This window comes from Styela clava, chromosome 5 (assembly GCF_964204865.1).
Source record: "Styela clava chromosome 5, kaStyClav1.hap1.2, whole genome shotgun sequence".
Lineage (NCBI taxonomy): Eukaryota > Metazoa > Chordata > Ascidiacea > Stolidobranchia > Styelidae > Styela > Styela clava.
Genome location: NC_135254.1, coordinates 10,792,194 through 10,816,754, shown reverse-complemented (window position 1 = coordinate 10,816,754; position 24,561 = coordinate 10,792,194). Strand labels below are relative to the sequence as shown.

General features: G+C 32.8%; 2 protein-coding genes across 2 annotated transcripts; one reads left to right on the top strand and one right to left on the bottom strand.

Moving 5' to 3' along the window:
• Positions 1–13,372: 13,372 nt before the first annotated feature.
• Positions 13,373–17,072, bottom strand: LOC120345112 (collagen alpha-1(XXI) chain-like). The gene is made up of 6 exons (XM_078112838.1): positions 16,946–17,072; positions 16,426–16,600; positions 15,639–15,702; positions 15,053–15,198; positions 14,626–14,731; positions 13,373–13,574 (listed from the first exon to the last, which is right to left on the bottom strand). Exons 1-6 carry the CDS (start codon positions 17,007–17,009, stop codon positions 13,401–13,403), a joined length of 729 nt encoding a protein of 242 aa, XP_077968964.1. The 5' UTR covers positions 17,010–17,072; the 3' UTR covers positions 13,373–13,400.
• Positions 17,073–20,493: 3,421 nt separating this feature from the next.
• LOC144423050 (uncharacterized) lies at positions 20,494–23,614 on the top strand. Its single transcript, XM_078113225.1, has 5 exons — positions 20,494–20,856; positions 21,482–21,609; positions 21,963–22,176; positions 22,371–22,476; positions 22,750–23,614. Exons 2-5 carry the CDS (start codon positions 21,532–21,534, stop codon positions 23,000–23,002), a joined length of 651 nt encoding a protein of 216 aa, XP_077969351.1. The 5' UTR covers positions 20,494–20,856; positions 21,482–21,531; the 3' UTR covers positions 23,003–23,614.
• Positions 23,615–24,561: the final 947 nt, after the last annotated feature.

Genomic DNA, 24,561 nt, shown 5'->3' with positions numbered 1-24,561 from the left:
TTCGTCTATTAAATCTCGCAATAAAGGTAAGAAATATGCAAAACCAAATTTCATCTAGTGGTAGAGCTGACAATCGTGTTAGAATTTGACATTTATTCAAATATACATTTCGTCACGATAATAACCGAATTGCGTAAGTCATTTTTATCAGTTTTGAGAAAAACGTAAAAAACTTCCTAATGATATTGTTATGCCATTTAGAGTCAATAATTTGGCAGGGTTCAATTTTTTGATCGTAGCCGGATTTGAGGTAATTTGTATCACGCATTTAAGTGGCGTCATAATGGCGCACTGTGACTTAGGCAGAAATGTGTCTATGACTTGGGGACATACGCAATTTTGCAAGTATACTATATGCACCAGTCCTGAAAACTAAACATTCCAAAATCGAATGTAATTCTGAGTATCTACAATGTCTAATTCCCAAAATAGCTAATCAGTTTCAATTACATTATTTTTCATGTTTAAAAATATATATTTTATCAATATAACACGTTCTGCACACCCAAATAAGACTAAGATTAAATATAAAGAATAAAACAGCAATGCACCCAATATAAAAGCCAACCAAGGTGAATTGGACTCGGACAGTGAATATCACAAGTGCACGTCTTCCTATACTGTAGTATAAATTCAAATTAATACGCGCTATGTAGAATCCGAGATGCAAAAACTCAAAAATACTTAGCAGAGGATATTTTGCCTTTGTGACGTCACAATAGTCCTGCGGTAACAATGATAATTCATTATGACGAAACAATTGCACAAATATACATGTCATACTAAATCTCCATTCTCATGGGTTTCGGAATTCCTAAAGTAAAATCTGAGTGAACAGACAGGTGCGCAGCATTAAAGAAATACCTATTTTATAACAAACTCAAAATCGCCAAAAATGACTTACGCAATTCGGTTGTTAGCGTGACGATATGCAATAAACTTAGTCAGAGAATTTTTTACTAACTTATTTATTTTACTAAATTATTTATTTTAATCGAACATTGAATTAAAACGCATTTCGCAAATATATATTACTAGTTTACCTTCACATATATAGCTTTCATTGTAAATTCATATAAATTTTAATCAAACTTCCTGAATTGGAGGTCACAGCCATTATTTGTCCAAAATTTTGTTGCCTAATCAGGGCTATGTTACAAGATTTGTTAAGCTCAACCACGATTTATGAATGGAGCTACAAAGTAACTGAGTTTAGTTTTATATAGTTGTATTCAACCAAAAGTCACATATGTGGAAAAACATACAATAAATTTAGGAGAGGGTTCTTGTCCACCAACACAATTAATTACTTTGGAGTTACATATGACAGAACAAGTGTGAACAATAATAAACTTACTGTAAGATCTCTAAAAGTTTCACCATCTTTTTTTCATATAATTCACATTGTGTAAATGTCTTGTTAAAAATTTATCGACTCAAAACAACATTACGTATAGCTGCATGCATGTACGTATATTAGCAAGAATAGGAAAGCGTGGTGATGTAGAAACTACGTATATAAAACACGTCAAAACAAATAATGTAAACGAGTGGGATGTCTAAACTTAATGAAACTGAAAAATTATATCCATTTTGCATACATAAATTCTGTTCATTAATCGCTGAGGAGGATTAAAGTTATATCTTTAAAATAGGGCAATACAGGGAAGTAACAGAACATGCAATATTTTGTAGGTCTGTGAAATAAATAAGACGATTGGATAGGGTTTGTAGGAGGCAGGATAAAACGATTTGAGCTGGGCACACGTGCGCAAATTTTTTGATTGGCTGTTCAAGATGAAAGGGATTTCAAGTTATTATTGAGATTTTAATATATATGTTGACGTAAACGTAGAAATGCGATTCTTCTTCTTTTACTGGATCGATCTTCTGTGTCAGGGAATTTACAAGTAAGAGTTTTGCAATACTGTTGCAATATAAATTAAAAAATTTGCATAATATAGATTTAGATAGCACCAAAACTTTACTTTCTAGAATCGAAGATGTGAAATAAATAATAAAAATGTATCAGGGTTTTCGTGTTTTTATAAAAAATTACTCTGAATGACTCAAGTATCATAAATGTTGAAGCTTAGTTATTGTGATTTTTTAAATAGCTGTTCTGGGCTCATCTGGTTTCGGGTTGGACGAATCGACAACATCACCTGCAAACGCTGACAACATCGCCCCAACAGTTTATGATAAGGCGACTGTCTTTGCTTTGCACTTCGTCAACCAATCAGTCCAGCAGACAACTCTAGAGGCAATATCGACATCGGATAAAACCAGTTCTCAGACTACGGTAGACAAAATCTTTTCAACGGCATCGACATATATTATACCAACCCGATCAACAAAAACAACTCAAAGCACGAACCTTTATGAATTTACTTCTGTCCAAGGTACGTGATATATGTAAGTCGATTCTCTTCAAAACATGTATTCTGCACTCGAGAAATTGTCCCAATTTGACACTCAATATTACAACGATGATGAAAATAATTACAATGTTAAAATTAAACGTTATTCAAAAACAAATAAATACATCCCCAAAAATGTTTTATCCGTCCATCTCTAGCTAAAGAAGGGAGTCTTGAAGATGACTACATAAAAGTTGCAACACCGGTCAATCCAAGTTTTAAATCATGTGAACAGGATGTATACGAGGAAATTGATAAGACCACGGCAGTCAGAAGGCAGAATAGAATACAAAGGACAGTTATTGGTCCAAAAGGTGATGAATATGTCATTGTGACAAAAGACGTCTAATTGGTCGTTATGCTCAAGTAACATTACCGCCTGACGGGCCGTTTGTTGTTGTAGAATGTAGATGATGACAGCCCGGTGTCCAATCTTGAAATCTGAAGTAACAATAAAAGATGGGTATTTGAATGCAATAGAGCCCCGTGCAAATTGTGAACACAAAATGGACATATAAATCGTTTTTCTAAATTACTGTTGTTGTCGATGCTGTAGTGATGAACCCATAGGCTATTTCGTCGTAATTGAACTCCAACTAATCGATTTCTGATTCCTAGTACCCGAAGATAGCAAAACCGCAAGAATGCCATTGCTTATATATATTATGTCTTTGACATTACCTCTAAATCCAGTAGGACCCGCTTGTATCTCACCTCAAATTTAACTGTTTTATTATAATGCATAAAAAGACATTTTTATGAAATATAGGAAAACATCCGTTTTTATTACATTACCGCATTAATATATCTATGAGTCAGTGATCACTATATCACTTGTATATACTTGCATTTAGGAGTTTTGTAATTTTATTTTCGCAACTCACTTTTTATTTATGAAAACCATGTGAAATGGCACTAGACGATATTATTTTTAATTCACATTGAAATATAATACATATATTTATTTTTAGAATAGAAACTAATTGTTTCGTTCAAATCTCAACTAAATAGCATTAGGCCAACCCTGTTGTAATTTTTACATTTTGATATCCGAGTTTTGTCATTTTTTAAAATGTACTATTTTTTTGTATGGTTTTCTCAATGCATAACAGAACATAAGTTACTAGAGAATACTATAATAATGCTAATTAGCTTTGTGATAAGCATCGTCGTCTGAAGGAAATTTCGTCATTAATCATCTCTTTGCTGTCATTTAAAAAACGTTGTAACTGAAAGGTTACTGAAACGTCCCACTCATGATAGTAAGTTTTACTCTTTCCTTCCCCCACAAACACTTTATTTTTACATGTCTAAAAATGTTAACTTCATTACTCATATTAGACCCAATTATTGTATAATAATAAATGTCAGATCATATTGCTTATGATTTCATCCTGGCAAGTCGAATTAAGGATTTATCTGCATTACTCTTCTGAAACTTAAATTAATACGGCTAGAAATTTGATAATTATTCGCAGTGTACTGAAAATAATATCGAAGATTTTTGAATACCTATATTTAATGCTATTGTGGGAAATCAAATCATTTATTCCTAAGTATGGCATATTGTTGCATTATTAGCTTTGAAAGAAATTTAGTAGTGCTATATAATCGGTTCATAGTTTTTGATGTTTTAATATTGTCAAGAAAAGTTCATGTCGTTAGTTTTCCATACTGGTTCTTACGCAAACACTTTTTTGAATATTCTCATTTTTGTGACGAAGAAGTTTACAACGTTTTCAGCTCGCAAATAGATATCATCCTTGTTTTATTTTAATTTTTACATTCAAATTAAAATGTTAATGGGTAAGTTGGAAATGTTGGATAATTAGCCGCGGAAATGAAAGAGCAACTTTTGATATTTGCTTGGATGATTGCCGTCGTTAACGCAGGTTGGTATATATGATATATCATCCGGTCTTTCATACTATGTGCTTATTCATAAACTCTTTATTTTTGCGAACCAGGTAGAGGTGAGTGGAATGCATTTGGAAGTTACCAATACTACGTATCCGGAAAGAATGATATAAAACCATATGCCGATGGTGAAACATTCTGTAAAAACAATGATGGTGAGATGGCAATGATAAAAACGAGTGAGATTCAAACGTTTATTCAGAATCAAGTCTCAGCTACCTCAGGTAAATAGGATATTTCACGTTTTATCCCAAATCCCTGAATGAATTTGCTTGAGGTTATTTATCATCATAGTCATTAGAATCCTTTGCTCATCGGTTTGGGGATTTGCGCGAGAAATCCCCATACGTTGGTTTATGAATTCTTAATATTCTTAATTCATCAGTATTCAAGTGTTCGCACATGTTTCCAATTATGTTCAACAGCCCCAATCATTCATGGTTATATTGGACAAATATTACACACGACAAAACGTTTTATTACCCTAAGCTAAGGCATTTCATTATCCACAGGACAACCCTATGGATTTTATATTGCATTAAACGAAGTTGGCACAAGTAATACCTTCATATGGAATGACAATTCAGAACTAACCTACATTAACTGGAACTCAGGAGAACCTTCTAGTGGGAGACCCCAACCGTGTGTTGCTATGGGATGGTTTCTCACGTATTATGCAAATCTACCGTGGTATGACGTCGCCTGCGCTGCGAATTTGCCAACTGGATTTGTCTGCCAACGATTAATCGGTAACAACATTTGTTTGTAATAAATGTATACTTAATTTGTAGATTATGTATTTTTTGTGAATACGGACTAATCTTTCATGCAATAAATGGTCGTCTGAACTTTGTAAAACACAAGAGTCATAATCTTTATGCAAATAACTATTTATATATTTTAACGCCAATTTGGTAAATTTTAACCATGTCAAGAGTTACTGCCCATGATTATGCTCATTATAGCATTAATTTGAACTGCTTATAGTAACGCATCAGCAGGCATCCGCTGGTGTTTATTGCACCACCAAAATACTGTATAATTGCAATGACACTTGGCATTTTAGCGACCGCCCGTATATTTATCAGATACTAGTATACTTTATTCCGAATGAGTGCGACTAACTTTGCTTTGAGCAAAATTGAGAATTGGGTTATCTGGGTCCAATATTTTAAATTTAACAGGATAAATTATGTTTAAAGAAAGCAGTTTCAAAATATCATAAATTTACTGCAAGCAAAAATAACTAACTGTTTTTGATCTTATCACTACTTATATACCTTGCACAGCTATGCTATTGTTTCTTCCGCTCATACTGTATTAAAAGTTCATCTTGATTTACATTTACTGATACAAAATTGATCCAGAATACTTAGTTGTAAAGAATATACTTCCTATTTTACTCTGTATGTTTCTGCAGGCTGGAATTGGGGATCATTGGAATCTTGGGGAAGTTGTGAATGCCCGGGAATAAGACAGCCTAACCGAACTTGTGTTGACAGCGGAAGAATTGGTCCATACTTATGCAATGACACGGCAACACAGTCTGAAGTAAACGTTTTTTAGATATATAACTTATTATGATTGACTTTCCGTTCAAAATGCTTGTTTATTATAGTTGGCTCGGTTAAAATACTTGCATGCCCAAATGAACAATTTGAACGTTGTTTTTAGATATGCACGCCATCCGCTACCTGTGCCTTTATGAACACAGCTCCGACTCAACTAGGTGAGAATGGAAAACTCATTTTAAAATTATATTATTACGTCTTCATTTCCCGAAAACTGACCAATTATTACAATTAATGCTAAAAAGAGATTGGGAAATGAACAATGGGCTCTGTTAAACTCTTTCACATAAGTCACGTCGAACACACGTCTTTTTGTAATTATGTTACGAATGTTTCCACTGACTCACGCCGTTGCCTTTAACTATGCTATTCGCTCTAATCAAAAGGTGATAAAATAGCTAATATTCCAAAAAATTTTAAATAGTCCCTATATTACCGCTTCTCTTTATTTTTGACTTTAGTATTTAAAGAAAACCAAGCGCCTGCAATACCTGATGGCATCTCGTTCCACCGTGCATTTTCGCTGCGCATGTTTCGAGATTCTGGTATTTTTCAAATATTTGGTATTTCATTTGTGAAACAGGTCGAGGAAACTGGTTTCCCAATGGAAGTTATGAATATTATGTTTCACCGGGTGGTAGTTCAAGTTCTTATGAATATTCGAAAACATTTTGCAAAAATGAAGGAGGCGAATTAGCATTAATAAAGAATAAAATAACACAAAGATTTATAAAAGCACTCATTTTTGATGGATCAGGTACGTGCATTATTGTAAGTATTGAAAGTCAATGAATGTGTATGTATTGCGCCGATATAATAACTTCGGTCGTTGATGGCATTACGAACGAAATGCAATAAGTCCGATCCCTGTGGGATATGACACACACAAGGACGCGAACGCGGACCTGTACAAAAACCACTGATATCTAACAATATATAGGGAGATTCTATAACTGTTTGGCGTTGTCTGATCAATTCATTGCACCCACGGGTGACGTGGGATGGCTTTTGAAACGAAGATGCGTAATCTGCAATGCCAACACAGTTAGAGCTAACGCTTCAACCGATTGTTCATCGCTAAAACACTTGTCTAGACGTGCCCTAGCAGTATAAAACAATATCGTCACGCTAATAACCGAATTGCGTAAGTCATTTTTAGCAGTTTTGAGAAAAACGTAAAAAACTTCCTAATGATATTGTTGTGCCATTGAGAGTCAATGATTTGCCATGGTTCAATGTTTTGATCGTAGCCGGATTTAGGTTGTGACGTCATAATGGCGCACTGTGACTTAGGCAGAAATGTGTGTATGACTTGGGGACATACGCAATTTTGCATCTTTACTATATGCACAAGTCCTGAAAACAAAACATTCCAAAAACGAATGTAATTCTCAGTATCTACAATGTCTAATCCCCAAAATAGCTAATCAGTTTCAATTACATTATTTTTTATGTTTAAAAATATATATTTCATCGATATAACATGTTCTGCACATCCACCGAAATTAGACTAAGAATAAATATAAAGAATAAAACAGCAATGCACCCAATATAAAAGCCAACCAAGGTGAATTGGACTCGGACAGTGAATATCACAAGTGCACGTCTTCCTATACTGTAGTAAAAATTCAAATTAATACGCGCTAAGCTAGAATCCGAGATGCAAAAACTCGAAAATACTTGGCCGAGGTTATTTTGCCTTTGTGACGTCACAATAGTCCTGCGGTAACAATGATAATTCATTATGACGAAACAATTGCACAAATGTGCCTGTAATACTAAATCTCCATTTTTATGGGTTTCGGAATTCTTAAAATAAAATCTGATTTAACAGACAGGTGCGCAGCATTACATAAATACCTAATTTATAAAAAAAACTCGAAATCGCCAAAAATGACTTACGCAATTCGATTATTAGCGTGACGATATGATATGTCTTATTACAGGAGAACCATACACATTTTACATTGGACTTGTTTATGACAAATCAAAGTCGATGTTTCAATGGAACGACGGAACAAACCTTTCATTCATTCGTTGGGATGAAGGAGAACCAAACAATCATGATACTGATAGTGGAACACAGACTTGTGTATCGATAGGTGAACAAAAAACTTATGACGCAAATCTTCTATGGCATACGATGGACTGTGACACTGGAGCAACAGGGTTGAAAGGATTGGTGTGTCAACGCCATATCGGTGAGTAAAATGTCTGGTGACAAGCGAGTTGAGACGAATTCAAACGGCGAAAAGGAATACAAATTTACACGAACTCCAACTTAACTTAGTTTCAATTATGACAAAAAAAACCTGGCTCTGAATCTATATTTAGTTGTAAGATTCAACAAATTAAAAGAGCATAAAGTTTAGAATATGATATAGTTGGAATATGGACCACGAATAAAATCAATAAAAAGAGGAATCGTACGTATGATTATGTTTACACTGTGTAGGAAAATACTGGGAAACCTGGTCATCGTGGAGTATATGTAACTGCAGCTCTATGATGAAAGTAAGAAATCGGACATGCATTGACTCGAGCAGGATGGGGCCCAATAATTGCATTGGTTCTAATTTTGAGGTAAAAAATAGGGAAAGCCACTTTTTGTAGTAATTTAACAATTTTTGATCTTCTAAAGTGCTTAAAAGAAAAATGATTATCATTCTATGTTTTTTTTATTAGTTTTTACTATATTAATGTATAAGCTGCACTTTCAAAAGTGAATCTTCAATATTTCTGATTCAGGTCGCAGGACCTGGCTATTGACGAATTACCAAAAAGGTTTCTGATTCATCTGAATTATTCACTTTCGATATTTTTCATTAGCATGTGAATCAATATTTTTGTGAGCTTTTTTATATTTTTAAACTTTTTGAAGAACATTATACAGATTTAAATAACCGCTGAAATAAATAAAAAATTATCGTACATATATTGAATCGAAATATTGCTAAATCACAATTACTTTCTTCAGACGACCAATTGTTCAAGATACACTACCTGTGAAACAACGCCCACCCCTTCAACCGTTGAAATGACAACAACAAATAAATATCATGAATTTACAACTCCTACTGACATGACACATACTTCCGCATTGTCTGCCAATGCAAATTACACAAAAACTACTGAGATAAACATTCTCATTCCCACTGGTGCAATCAATACTACCACAACGACTTCTAGTGGTAAGATTATATAGCTTACAAATTATAAGAGACATTAGTCTCAAGTGCTTATAATTTGATTTTCTAAACTACTATTTTGTGGTTCAATATGCTCACTGACTTTTTGTCTTTTACAACTCATATTTAACCCGTTTTCTGTACTGTTAGGTAGTTGTTTGTGGTCGCACCTGATAAATTTATTGAGGTTTATGATTCTTATTATATATGGAAATATATTGCAGAACACAACATTCTATTGGTTGCAATTATCTCATCCATTTTCACATTGATTCTTGCAGTCATTTTATTTGGAATTGTTTTGCTGATTCGTAGATGCAGAGTAATGAGGTGAGAATTGTTCGATCCAACAATAAAATGTGTAAGTTTTAAACGATTTTGAGTATTTCCTCTCAATTGAATAAGTTAAATAAAATCTTTTATACAGCAGTAACAATCTCAATGTCTGGAACAATGTCTTAAATACTGGGCTCTAACATTTTCGTCCGATCACGATGACGTTTAGCTAATATATGTTATTAGAAGCAATTCAATAAAAAAAAAAATCCATTGTTTCTTATTCAAAAGCCTACGTGTGAATTATTTCAAGTTTATTGTTGTTTACAGGGGAATTTCTAAAAAAATCGCAACTCAACCACAACGTCTTTCAGAGATGAATGGGATTGTTAATGACGTCCCGGTTTCTTATGTACAATATGATAAAATTCAAACATCACAATTGAACTCCGGAAATAATGAGTTAAGAGAAGAAAAAGAAGGTAATTATGAAATCCCACATAATTATGAAGAAATAAAAGACGGAGATCATCAGTACGAAGAAATGAATGATCGTACAACAAAAGAACATCCGTACATCAATTCAATGCCTGAAAATGAATATGATGCTTGACATGTTGAATATAAATGGCGATCACCCTTTGTCATTTTTGTTCAATCCTGAATCATGTTATTCTTTCCGAGACACATATACACATTGTTACTTTAACTATTACTACTTGTTCTTGAACTTCTGCTCTTGTGTTGACTGATATTTATTGAAACAAAATAAATTTATTTAGTAATATTCGGATGTGAAATTCGGTTCTTTCATTATAAAGGCAAGTCACGTGTAGTTAAGTCATCTGCTGATGCGTTTTTTTAAATGCGGCGAGGACCGGAAGTGGCATACGAACCAACTAAGGAGGATCTAGATTTGTATAACTCTCATGACATGATCTGAACTGCTAATGGTTTCTTTGAAATACATTTGCCCTTTTTCAAGCGTCCCGTTCAATAATATAAGTTTGATATAGTATATTATGGATACATTGTGATATTCCTTGGCTCTCTATTTCCCACCATAAATGAAAACGGGTACACAAGCACTATTGTCTAATTATCAAGTGTTTTCAACAAATATTTCTAAACTCGAGTAAATTAAAGTCATAATCTATGGAAAGCTTTATCCTGATACCAGCCATCTCACGTTTCCTTCTGAATTAGAAACATTTTTTGTGAAGTTTTTTTCATTCTTTGTTTGTGGAGGCCATTGACATTCTTCTTGCAATAACTGATATTAATAATTTGAAACTTGGTGGTATCGTTTATATATTCAATACAAAATTGGTTTGTGAGCATATATTCACAAATTAATTTTTTAAATTGAATGTATTTGTTCAAATATGACCTAGATCAGCGGTTCCCAAACTATGGGTGGCAAACCACTGGTGGGTCGCAAAAGGAATCTTAGTGGGTCGTGAAAAGATGTCGAAAGATTTGGTTAATTATACTGGTTATTAGGATCGGGGGCGACTCGAATACGTAAATCTTCATAAAAACAAAATAAATTAAATTCTAATCTGTGAAAGTTTCCTTTTTACGATCTTTTCAAAGTAACAAGAATGACCATGTGGCTTTTTTACGCATAGTGTTTTGTACACTGTACAGCACTTCTTAACGTGTTTCCCTGAAATTTAGTCAGGATTCAGATTTATTTTCTTTTGAAGAATAACACTATGGTTGTTTTTGGAAGAGGTCTTTTGTGTTCATTTATCAAAAATATAATCACATTGTAGAAAATCACAAGATTTTTTACTAAACATTATATAAAAACCGACGTCCATTGTTTCTATTTGTATTTCCTATACAAAAATCAAGTGACAAATATCATAATTGTGATATCACACAATCTTGAATAGTGGTGTGATCTTCACCTTACCTCAGGCCAATGAACCTTTCCTCCTCCATACATTTTAAATTTATTTTAAGGGTAAGGTTTAATTAAAATCATTTGAAAATTCAAATTATTATCTTATTTTCAGGCCTGGTCTTATTTTCGAGGAAACCCGGTAGTTTTACAATGATTAGCCAGTGCTGTGTTCTGTGTTATGTCATAAAAAAAAATTTAATTAAAGTTAATTGGGCCGCCAAAAGCTGTGGTAATAATTAGTGGGTCCCAACTCTGAAAAGTTTGGAAACCACTGACCTAGATATCTCAAAAGAAAACAAGAAGCGCAAATAAAATCTTGGTAAACGCTTTCTCATGATGTGATACCGATGGCGGCATTTGTGAGTTGTGACGTAAAAACGTACATGCTCGAATGATTTTCTTTAGTTAGCTGACTGCCCTTACGTTCGAGGATAAGTTATTCGACAGAGTATATAAACTAAATAATATTGTTTTGTACTAAACATTAGGATAATGGCAATGACAGTTTCTCCAAGATTGTAATACAATAACCAAATAAAATTAAAACTTTCTTACATTCGTTTTTTTTTTAATTTACTAATATAGGTTTTAAATGTGTTCATAGTAAATATACAATTAAAATGTATCAAAGCAAACTGATCTCGAAAACAATTTCGAAAAATATTAAAAAATCTACATATTTTTCATATAAATTTGAATACATGATTTCAATCTATTTATATTACATGGTGATAATCTATTTTACGGAATCTGAAATCTGAATTTGGAATCTGAATGGCAAAGAGAACATTCAGTTTAATTCACCTGAACTGAGTTTGATTGTGTTTTCAAGCAGTGTTGGCTTTTCTTGCCATTGTCATATGCCCAAGTACAGCCTGAATAATTGAATGTATTATCAATTCGAATCAGAATTCCAATCAAGTTTGGAGCTGTCAGTTGGCGTTATTTTTATGAAGTGTCATCCACAATTTCACTCCAAAAAAGAAACCATGGAAGTAGTCAATTACATAAGGAAGTAGTCAAGACATAAAGAACAGAGCTCGGTGGACCAGATTATTTCCGGTTCCGCATTCCTAACCCAGTTTATTACACTCTGAATGTGGTGGTGGCTATCAGCATATAATAGATGGATTGTCCTAATATGTTTAATTTTGGTTTCCACCGATACACTGAATGAAAAAACACGCACACAGATATAGATTTACATGTGTTTTAAGTTGGTATGTGTGAAAAATATATTTTTTTGAAAATGTCTGATATCCGGAATATAACTTAGACAAAGTCAAGAAACGTTAACCGCATAATATTCTTCCCATTTGCATTGTGAAGAACTTTGAATATGGTTTTTATTTGATTATTTGTTTTGCCGATATTTCCTCAACAACGATTTCGTAGTTGCTTGAAATATACAAATTTGTCGTAGTGATACAATCAAATTTCGAAGATGTCTTTTCTTCGTGAATTTTTATTGTTGGTTCTTTTTTCATGAGTAATTGAACGCTTGTCTCCTTGATTTCTTTGGTCTTGAGATCCTTATAAGTTAAATACATATTTGTGATATTAAGCATAAAATTGCATGTTCTAGCGCATAGTAAAAGTGTTTAGACCAATGTAATGATTTTCATTATATTTATCAATATAACCTGAATTTGAAGTCTGTAGGAGAAGATCGACTTAAATGTAGTTGTTTTCCATTGAACCTCTAACGATGAAGTTGTGCAAGTGTAGCGAGACACTATGAAGGGAACTATAAACAAATATAAATATTTTTTTTTGAATCTTATATAATTCCCTCTTTAATTTGTACATTTCAGCTGTTATACCTTGTTATTTCTATATTATATGACATAAAATCTGTAGGAAATGAGTTATTTATTATTAGCTCTGCGCATTGAACGAAATGCTTTTCGAAAACGAGAAATCAAATTTCAATCGTTAATTTTGCTGTGGTAGCCTGCAAAAATAATCTCATTTCATATTCCACTGATTTTAACAAAAAAAAAATCGAATACCATTTCGGCATATGACGTCGAGATGTGGAACATTTAATTATTATAGTGTCTTGGCTCAATATCAGATTCGGGCGCAAAGAATATTTTGAAAACGTAGTTCGAAATTATATGCTACTAACACATCGTAGCTGCCTCAATAAAAACTGACTATTAATATCAACATTACCTTGGATAGCGCATATACCTTGCTTTAAAATATCAACCGTAGAATTCAGCCTAGTAAAATTTGAAACTGTAATCACTCGTTCATTGTTATTGACCTGGCCATTAGCAATAATCTGTAAATAAAAGGTCTTGTTCGTTACTAAAAATATTTTTGTTACCGTTTCATTTGATACTTCCTCATATGATCCCAATTCAACTATGTCGTTAAACGTGAATACAAAATGTTGGATGTTGCTCCAGTAGATTTTCTCGTAAACTAATTTCGATATTCCACAACTGGGGAAACTTTGGAAGTTAGGAATTCAAGTGAACATGTTTTGACAATTAGCCACAGAAAATCGCACAAGCTGATATGCTGAAGAGCCGCGCAGCGTCCAAATAAACTGACAGTTCCGCAATACACTGCAGATATTGATCAGCAATTTTGCATGCATGGCTTAACGTTTTGCTAGAGAACGAGCCTCATGTATCAGTGGAGATCCTGGGTGTCTACCGGCTTGATTTAAATGCAAACCACGTGCATGTGCATAATGCATATTAGTTGACTTTATTGATGAAACATAACAACGTATAATGGCCATTCAACTTTTTTAAATACTACTGAATCATGGTGTCCTAACTTATCTAATCAAGAAATACAAATTAATCGCCAGAGTTTTAGACATTTTGTTATAATGAAATTTATTATGCGAATATGGCTTTTATGTATGCGTGTTTCCACAGTTACTATATCGCACACCATCCAGTAATTTCGAACAAATCCAACACAATTGTGCGATGGCTCGCAGCCACAAACGTCATCACCACTGGGGCTCTTCAGCGATTATATTGAACGTCACCGAGCATTTTGCAAATGCGAAGACGTACTCGGTGCCGGTCGTATATCAGCTTTGAGTTCCCGCGATACATTATTTCTCCATGCAACATCCCTAATTATTTAACACAAAAATATTATTTAAATAAAATATTTTGTGAAAAACCCGGAACTGAGAAGCATAGAATATACATAAGCGAATCTCACTCACAAATCCCCAAAAAGAAACAATATTTAAACATTCATAATACATTGCTATTTATCAATCTCAGTCAAAAAGAGTTTTATTTTGATAACTAACTTAGTTATTTTTTCTCAGTTATTTCAATTTGTCACAACTTTTCAGTTACCTGTAATTCCTCCATTACATAACCTCCAGCACCAACTGCAAATATAGTAATCCCATTTGATCGAGCATATTTTGCTGACAAAGGCAAATCATTTCTGTCGTAAGATCTTCAAATAAATTAAAAATTTCTGTACAAGAATAACTAAGAATTCTTATGCGGGCATCACTTTGATTAGAATAATTTAGTGAATAATAAAACGAAATAATAATTCTGAGTAATTATCTTTGAAATACCATATATATCGCGCAGAAACCAAAGTTGAATAACAGAGGGGCTAAATATTCGGATATATCGAAAGAAATCTGCTAACTTACATTACATTAACCGTGAACATTAACAATAGTGACAAAAACATTAACAACAGTTAACAATACGTTTCAAAGGTGCATTTTGCGTGTATTCAGACATTGTTCAGACAAGTTATTACCTTCCATCTGTAAATAAAATAATGACTTTCTTCACTGAAGCATCATAAAAACGATCAGATCTCATGAAATCATCGTTTACTGTTTTGTTGATAGCATGTGCAGTGTAAGTTGTGAATCCATGAATTAATATTTCGTCAACAGCTTCCTAAGGAATACTCAGTTTAAGTTATTATTTTGAAGCTAATTGCATTTTGATATATTCAAATATCACAAATTTGTGAACAAATCTTTTTAATAAGATAAATCATACGACAAATTTTCCTTTAAATTCTATTCTGCATAGAACGTGACTCCACACTAGCTCAATAGCATTGTTGGGAAACTACATTTCGTGTACACACGAAGTCCGTCTGAATTTTGGTGTTTAGTATTTTTGATTTTACGAATGATATTGCTGTTTTCTTCAAATTTTTTTTGACACCTATGTCGCCCAATAACTAACTCTAAATTTCACCATTGTATTTTATTTATAGAAGAATACTTTTTATTCTACCATGCTTGAGACATTATCAGCAAGCACTCTCGTCTGATCGTACCGTGACGCTACCCCTCTCAGCGGTAGTCAACGCTCGATGAATATTTTACCTTGAATTGGGCTTCAGTCTTCAGTTTTCCGAGCTGTATTTCAGTTTTTAAATATGGCTGTGCGCTGTTAAAAAAAATGAAAATCATTTTATCATATTTTGTGTTTGAATGACAATGGATTCGAAAACCCAAAGAAAAGCCGAAAATGATTTTGGAAGAATGTATGCTGACTGTACTCAAATAAAAGCAGTGAAAACACGAAGCGAAGTGGAACAACAAAATGGCAAAGTTTAAAATTAACACTTTTTGGGTAATTAAAACAAGAGAGCTATGCTCAATATATGGAAACGTAGCGCCACATGGTAGCAAACTTTGATGACGTCATAGCACACAAAATAACGAATTTTATACAGCTCACTTGAATATTTAAAATAAATCAAAGTAATAGCCTTCTAGCAAAAAATTAGGCACTTAAATTTCAAAGCGATTGGTCCAGTGATCAAAGAGAAAAACGATTTTTTTTTCTATGACAAAGAACAACAAGAACAACAATAACATAATAACGAAACGATCGTTATGTCCACTAACATGTCCAAAAATTTTACAATATTTAACACAGCTCATTACTTAAGTCAGAAAATTTTTGAAGCTACATTCATGGTCTGACGCTTGAAAAAAATCATTCATGGCATGGCAGCTGTTTATAGGTAAATTAATTTTAATTGATTGAGCAGTTGCTTTGAATAATTTAAAGAAAAATTATAAATTCGGCTTACAAAATGAATAAAATGAAAATCTTACTTTATTGACGTTGATTTGTTGAATGATTATATCTTTCTAAGCTTACCTTTCATTTGGAAACCAGTGTGAGAACTGAACGATGCCAATCTGTGTTAATCCGCCTAAGTCATAATTTTCTGCTACCAACTTGACCCATGACTTAATAAGCTCCCAATTCTCATCTCTGATGGAACCCGATCCATCCAGCACAAATACAAGATCCATGGGCGTTTCACGACATGCTGGCAAAATAAATTAATATTTGAGATGTAATGTAATCCTATATTTTCTAAACTCATTCACATTGTCAGACAACCGTTGTTACCGCTTTTAAAATTTTCTTTTGAATCTTTGAATATTGTCCCTCTAAAAGTTTTCAGCCGTTAAATTCAGTTAGTTTTACGCCTCATGCCCATCGGTATTAACCAACGCTCAATTCTATGCTTCAATCTCTTAACGTCTCAAAATTTCTTGATGGCGTTTCGTGGTTGCACTAACATTGATCAGTGATCAAGCTCCCTTTTCCTTGAATGAATGACTTTGTTTCTAGCAAATTTCCTGAAAAAGTCATAACAATAAAATAATACCTGCTGCGTTCAGATGCCTCGGGTATTGAAGAAGAATAAACAAAAATATTGATTCAATTCTCATTCTTCTAAATCCTATAAGCTGACAAAATTCAAATATAGATTGTAATGCTTTGCGGATGATTGCTCTGAAAAATATGTTAAACAGAATGATAATGAAAATGCCAAAACATTAAAAAAAAACTTGTTCCAAAGAATTGATAAATCCTTGGCATTCAGTTACTTCTGCCACTAGTATATTATTCATTCATATTTTATTGAAATTGAAAATATGTCTAATAAGTTAAATACGTGCGCTTGATACATACTCCAATGCCCCATTTACATATGACTGTTTGGTATCGCTATACTAATTTCGGTTTGAGATATTTAGTCACAATGCGAAATTTTCATATTTTTAAATATACAGCACAGGTGGCTATAATATGCACTGATAAACAAAAATGCAAACAAATGCAACTTGAATACAGATTTAACTATACTGTGATCAATTATATGCGAGGGGATCACCAAGGTTCATTTTTTATGACTAATTATTCCAGTGAATCATTTGCGCAAACGTCAGTACGTAAACAGTTATCTTAGTGTATCTCTAAAATACAGTTTACAATATATAATCGTAATTTTTGAATCAAATTTCGTTAAACTTCCCCAAAACTGGCTCAAAATCGAATAGATTGAACGAATCACACACACATACAAAATAAACACAAGTCGTCACTAAATATGTAGCTCACACTTCTACTCTCAGAAAATAGTGTTTGTTGCACAAGTCATCATAGTAATGTTACTCTCATTTCTGCAATGGAAAATAAAAGTGTCTAATTACACCCCTTAGGAAAAAAATGATATTCGAGAAATCATGTTGTTACATATAATTTAATTTTTTTTTGTGTAACTTAAAACCTGAATTCATCTCATTTACCAACAATCGTTCATTTATTTCAACACAAATTTCGGAATTTTATGATTATTTTTTTTTGTTCCACAAAACGCAAATGATTTGAACTCATGGATTTATTATTTTATGAATGAATAGTTTTTTTACATATATCAAATAGTTTTTTTTTAATAATGGTTAAATAATTTTTTTGACATTCACGATAGCACAGCAGTCGGTCACAAGAGATTACTAAACTTTTATTAGATTAAAACTCTAGTATAGTCCACGATATTCATCGCTTTACTTGGCTTTGCTTATAAAGTTGTCATGATATTCATGTATTATTCTAATAGTTGTGGTACGTGTCATTTCCATCTTCGTTCTGCTTCATTTTCCGTTGTTGTTTTTTTCGACATGCATTTCCGTAGTAAGAAGGCCATAGTAATGGTTATCGTATGGCTTCTGCAGTAGAAACCAAAACGCATAAATCGATTTGATTGGCGAAACCAGAATCAAGAATTTCATATGAAAACAATTCGTATATTAAAATCTGATTCAGATATGTATTTTCAATATAATAACCATCTTATTTGCGCTAGAAATTCCAATAAATAGTATTAGGTCAACCCTGTTATAATTTTTCACATACCTATATCTGAGTGTTGTCAGTTTTCAGAATACCGCTATGTTTCTGTATGAATAAGGTTCGCTCGAAAATAACATCAACATAAGTGACTGAATAATATGATAACATTGCTAATTAGCTTTGTAATAGGTATCGTCTTTTGGAGCATATTCATCTTTAATCTTCTCTTTGCAGTCATTTCAAAAACGTTGTAACTAAAAGGTTATGGAAATATCCCACTCGTAATAGAAAGTTTCATTCTGTCCCCCACAAAATCTTTATTTATTTTTACATTTATAAAAATATTACCTTTATTACTCATATTAGGCTTAGGCATTGTAAGATAAGAACTGACTGATCTTACAAATGTTAGATCATATTGCTTACGATTTCATCCTGGCGAGTCGAATTAGGGTTTCAGCTGCATCATTCTTCTGATACTGAAAGTAATGTGGCTAGAAATTTGATAATTAGTCGCAGTGTACTGATAATAATAATGAAAATTCTCGAATAATTAGATTCAATGTACTTATGGGCAATCAAATCATTCATTCATAAGTTTTGCGTGTATTGTATTATTAGCTTTGGAAGAAATTTAGTAGAGTTATCTAATCGGTCATAGCTTTTGATGTTTTAATGTTGTCATGGATAGTTTATTTAGTTAGTTTTCCACAGGGTTCTCTGCTGCATGAAAACATAGCTGCCTTTACAGTCAGGACGTTGAGTCACGGTATATAGACAAATTTGTTGTTAGTTTTTAAACCTAATCAAACACTATTTTGAGTATCCTCAATTTTGTGATGAAGAAGATGGAAACGTTCTCAGCTCGCAAATACACACCATTCTTGTTTTATTTCAATTTTTGTATTCAAATTGTAATGTTATGGGGAAAGTTAGAAATGATAGATAATTAGCCGCGTAAATGAAGGAGAAACTTTTTATATACATTGGATTATTTCCTTGGATGATTGCTGTCGTTAACGCAGGTTGGTATATACTATATATCATGTCTTTCAAATTATTTGCTTATTCATAAACTTTTTATTTTTGCGAACCAGGTAGAGGTGAGTGGAATGCATTTGGAAGTTACCAATATTACGTATCCGGAAAAGATGATATAAAACCATATGCCGATGGTGAAACATTCTGTAAAAACAATGATGGTGAGATGGCAATGATTAAAACGAGCGAGATTCAAACGTTTATTCAGAATCAAGTCTCAGCTACCTCAGGTAAATAGGACATTTCACTTTTTATTTCAAATCCCTGAATGAATTTACTTAAGGTTATTTATCATCATGGTCATTAGAATCTTTTGCTCATGGGTTTTGGGATTTGCGCGAGAAATCCCCATACATTGGTTTATGAATTCTTAATTCATCAGTATTCAAGTGTTCGCACATGTTTCCAATTATGTTCAACAGCCCCAATCAGCCATGTTCATATTGGATAAATATTACACACGACAAAACGTTACCCTAAGATAAGGCATTTTATTGTGCACAGGACAACCCTATGGATTTTATATTGGATTGAAGGAAGTTGGCACAAGTAATACCTTCATATGGAATGACAATTCAGAACTAACCTACACTAACTGGAACTCAGGAGAACCTTCTAGTGAGAGTACCCAATCTTGTGGTGCTATGGGGTGGTTTAACGCGTATTTTGCAAATGTACCGTGGTATGACGTCGATTGCGCTGCGAATGCACCAACTGAATTTGTATGTCAACGATTAATCGGTAACAAACTTTTAATGTAATAAGTCTACTTAATTTGTAGATTATGTCATTTTTTCTTTATACAAATAACTATTTATGTATTTTAATGCCATTGACTTTAATTTAGTTCATTTAAATCATACCAATGTTTACTGATCGTTAGTTTATATAAACTTTATAACATTAATTTAAATAACTTCAAGTATCGCATCAACAGGTATTCGCTGTTGCTCTTTGCGCCAACAAAATACGGTATGATTTCAGTGGCACTTGGCATTTCAGCGACCGCCCGTATTTTAATCAGATACGATTTTTTTTTATTCCTAGTGAGTGCGACTATGAATTCTATCATAAATATTCCGTTCAAAACTAACTACTCTTGATTAAATATTAGTGCATAAATGATTATTATAATGTTTGCTTCAAGTTTCACTGTCATTGTGCAACTATATCGCCAACTTAGTACCAACACTAAAGTCGTAAGATTTTAACAGGAATGTTTATCTGAGTTATCAGGGAGACGCTTTGAGTAAAAAAAAAGAAAAATCATGTAACATCTCTCACGGGCCTACTACAATCTAAAGACATTTGCATCAGGAGCCCGGTCACCGCTTGTAAATTCGACAAAACAAGTGCATTAATACAATAATGGAGAATATACTTAGATCGGCTGGAATGCAGGTTCGAATCTGGGACAAATTTAAACCATGGGATATAACATAATAGGGATTTCAAGTTGATGTATTATTACAAAATCATTTATTCGGCCATATTTCAAATTTTTTAATCTTTCAATCGGTAAATATTTGGAATTATTACCGTGAATAATAAAAATATAAAGTTTTAAAGTGACATTATTCTGGAACTCTGAAGGCTTCACAATTCAAAAAGGATTTACAGTGAATATGAGCTTAAAATTGATTGTTAAGGCCTACGAGGTTAGAGGCTTCAAGGCTTTAGCCTACCTTGCCCAATGGTATAGTCGCCCCTGGTTCGAATCTCATGAGGGATGTGACAATGTGCAAGAGTGTTGGACTTCTCGTCGACACGGAGTGGTTCACTTAATGGCTTATCGTTTGCGTCTTTCTCCGCCGACCATGTTTGCGGACGTATTGCACTACAGCTTGAGAAGGCGTGTATGGGCAAGTCATCGATATTTGTAGAGTTTCGAAGGGTTTATTGCGAATAAGAAGCAATTGGCAATTTTTCCTATTTAAGTTTAAACCTATTTACTACGTACAAAAATACAGCCATTCTAATCAAAACAGGCAAAAAAACTTTTGTTTTAAATCTTTACACTGTGCAGGAAGATACTGGGAAACCTGGTCATCGTTGAGTACATGTAACTGCAGCTCAATGATGAAAGTACGTAATCGAACATGCATTGACTCGGGAAGAACGGGGCCCAATATTTGCATTGGTTCTAATTTTGAGGTAAGAAATAATAAAAAAAATGCCATTATTTGTAGTAAGTTAATAATTTCTGATTTTCTAAAAGGTTCAAAAAAAAAGGATCATCATTCTATGTTGTGTGAATAGTTTTTACTATTTCACAGCGTATAAGCCGCAGTCGTAAAAGTGAATATCTAGTAGTTCTTATTCAGGGCGCCCGACGTTATTTTTCATAAGCGTGTGAATTAATATTTTTGTGAGCATTTTTAAATTTGTTTAACTTTTTGAAGAACGTTCAACCATTAAACTTCGGATTTAAATAAATGTTGGAATATACAAATATTATCGTACATATATTGTATCGAAAAATTGCTAAACACAATTACTTTCTTCAGACGACCAATTGTTCAAGAGACACTGCCTGTAGTACAACGTCCACCGCGGCGCCTGCTGAAATGACAACAACAAATATTTATCATAAATTTACAACTCTCAATGACATGACACATACTTCCACATTGTCTGCCAATGCAAATAACACAGAATCTACGAAGATAAACATTTTCTTTCCCTCTAGTGCAATCACTACTACTACAACGACTTCTTGTGGTAAGATTATATAGCTTACAAATTATAAGAGACATTAGTCTTAAGTGCACAAAATCAGAGTTTTTAAAACTACTATTTTGTGGTTACATAAAATGCTCACTGACTTTCTGATTCTCATGTTTAACCTGTGTTCAATGCTGATAATTTTTTTAACGTTTATGCTTCTTCTTACTATATGTTGAAATATATTGCAGGCCACGACAATTTATTGGTTGCAATTATTTCATCCATAGTCACATTGATTCTTGCAATCATTCTATTTGGAATTGGTTCGCTGATTTGTAGAAACAAAAAAATGAGGTGAGAAATGTTCGATACTACAACAAAATGTGTATATTTTCCGAAAATTTGGAGTATTCACTCTTAATTGAATCAGTAAGGTGTGTCTCTTTATACAGCTGTATGCGCAATCTCAATGTCTGGGACAATGTCTGCAATACTGGGCTCTAACATTTTCGTCGATTGTTTTGTCTAACTCCTCTATGGTAGAAGCAATTCCGAAAACAAATCCAATGTTTCTTATTTAAAATCCTACTTATTAATTAATTCTAACTTATTTTTTGTTTACTGAAGGAATTCTCAAAAAATCGCAACTCAACCACAACGTCTTTCAGAGATGAATAGGGTTGTTAATGACGTCCCGAGTTATTATGAAAACTTTGATGAAATTCAAACATCACAACTGAACTCCGGAAATTATGAGTTAAGAGAAGAGAAAGAAGAAAATTATGAAATCCCGCATAATTATGAGAAAATAAAAGACGGAGATCATCAATACGAAGAAATGAATAATAGCACAACAAAAGAACATCCGTACATCAATTAAATGCCTAAAAATGAATATGATTCTTGACATGTTGATTTTAAATAGCAATCATCCATTGCCACTCCTGTTTAGTCGTGAATCTTGTTATACATTCTGAAACGCATACAAGCATTGTAATTTTAACCATTACTACTTGTTCTTGAACTTCTGCGCTTGTATTAGCTGATACTTATTGAAACAAAAATAACATTGCATATCGGAGATGTAAAATTTGGATCTTTCATTATAAAGGCAACTGTGGATCTGGATTCGTATAACTGGCATAACATGATCTAGGCTGGTAATGGTTTCTTTGCAATACATTTGCCACTTTTTTAAGAATCCCGTAATATAAATGAAGTTGATGTATTGTATTATGGATGTATTGTGATATTCCTTGGTTTTCTATTTCCTACCATAAATGAAAGCAAGTACACAAGCACTATTGTCTAACTCTGAAGTGTTTTCAACAAATATTGTTAATCTGAAGTCATATTTTGTTGAAAGCTTTACCCTGATAGCATCCATCCTGTTTCCTTCTAAATTAGTAACATATTTTTTTAAGTGTGTTTCTTTTTTGTTTGTAGGTGCCACTGACATTTTTTTTACAATAATTGGTATTCAATAATTTGAAGCTTGGTGGAATCGTCTTATTTTATAATGCTATAGGACTAAGTGATGAGTTCACACTCACCTATTCGCCTTGCATGTCAATACTTTGAATATAAAGGATGAGCCAAAAAAATGCTTTTATTTGAATTGCTTAAATTGGTTACATTCTTGATAAAGACTTTTAAAGTAATCAGATTAAACATAAATTTGAATACGAATATGCATGGTATCATTAAAATGAAATTTCTTGTAATTGTTTATCAACACTATCAAGAAATCTTCAAACTGACATAAAAGAATAATAGAATTCACGACCACATAGTAAATATGTCACTTTAAAGATTACTTGATTTCGTTCAAGTGTTCCTTATAGAAACTTTAAAATATAACTAAATTCAGAACATACTTGTATGGTCCATTATTGTTTTTGTCTTGTACAAAACTATGAATATAAGTCAAACAGATTATATATAAATAAGGTTTGTAACGATATAATCTTAAATTAATAATTGGAATTGGAAGGATTTGTTCAAATATGACCTAGACTAGATCTTTCCAAATTAAACAAGTATCACATATAAAATCTTGGGAAACTCTTTCTCATGATGTGAACCGTAGCATAACATTAATTGCGGTATTTGTGAGTTGTGACGTAAAACATACCTCACCACGTAAAAACATACATGTTCGAATGATTTTCTTTAGTTAGCTGACTGTCCTTACTTTGTGCAATAAGTTATTCGGCAAAGTATAAACTAAATGATTTAGTCTCGTACTACTAGAGAACAACCATACGTAACAACGTAAAAACATAGTCTTCGAATGATTTTCTCTAGTTAGCTGACTGCCCTTACGTTCGAGAATAAGTTATTCGACAGTAGTACAAACTAAATAATATAATCTTGTACTAAACATTTAAATAATGGTAATTTCTCCAAGGCAGTAAATATTATCACTAAATACGATCA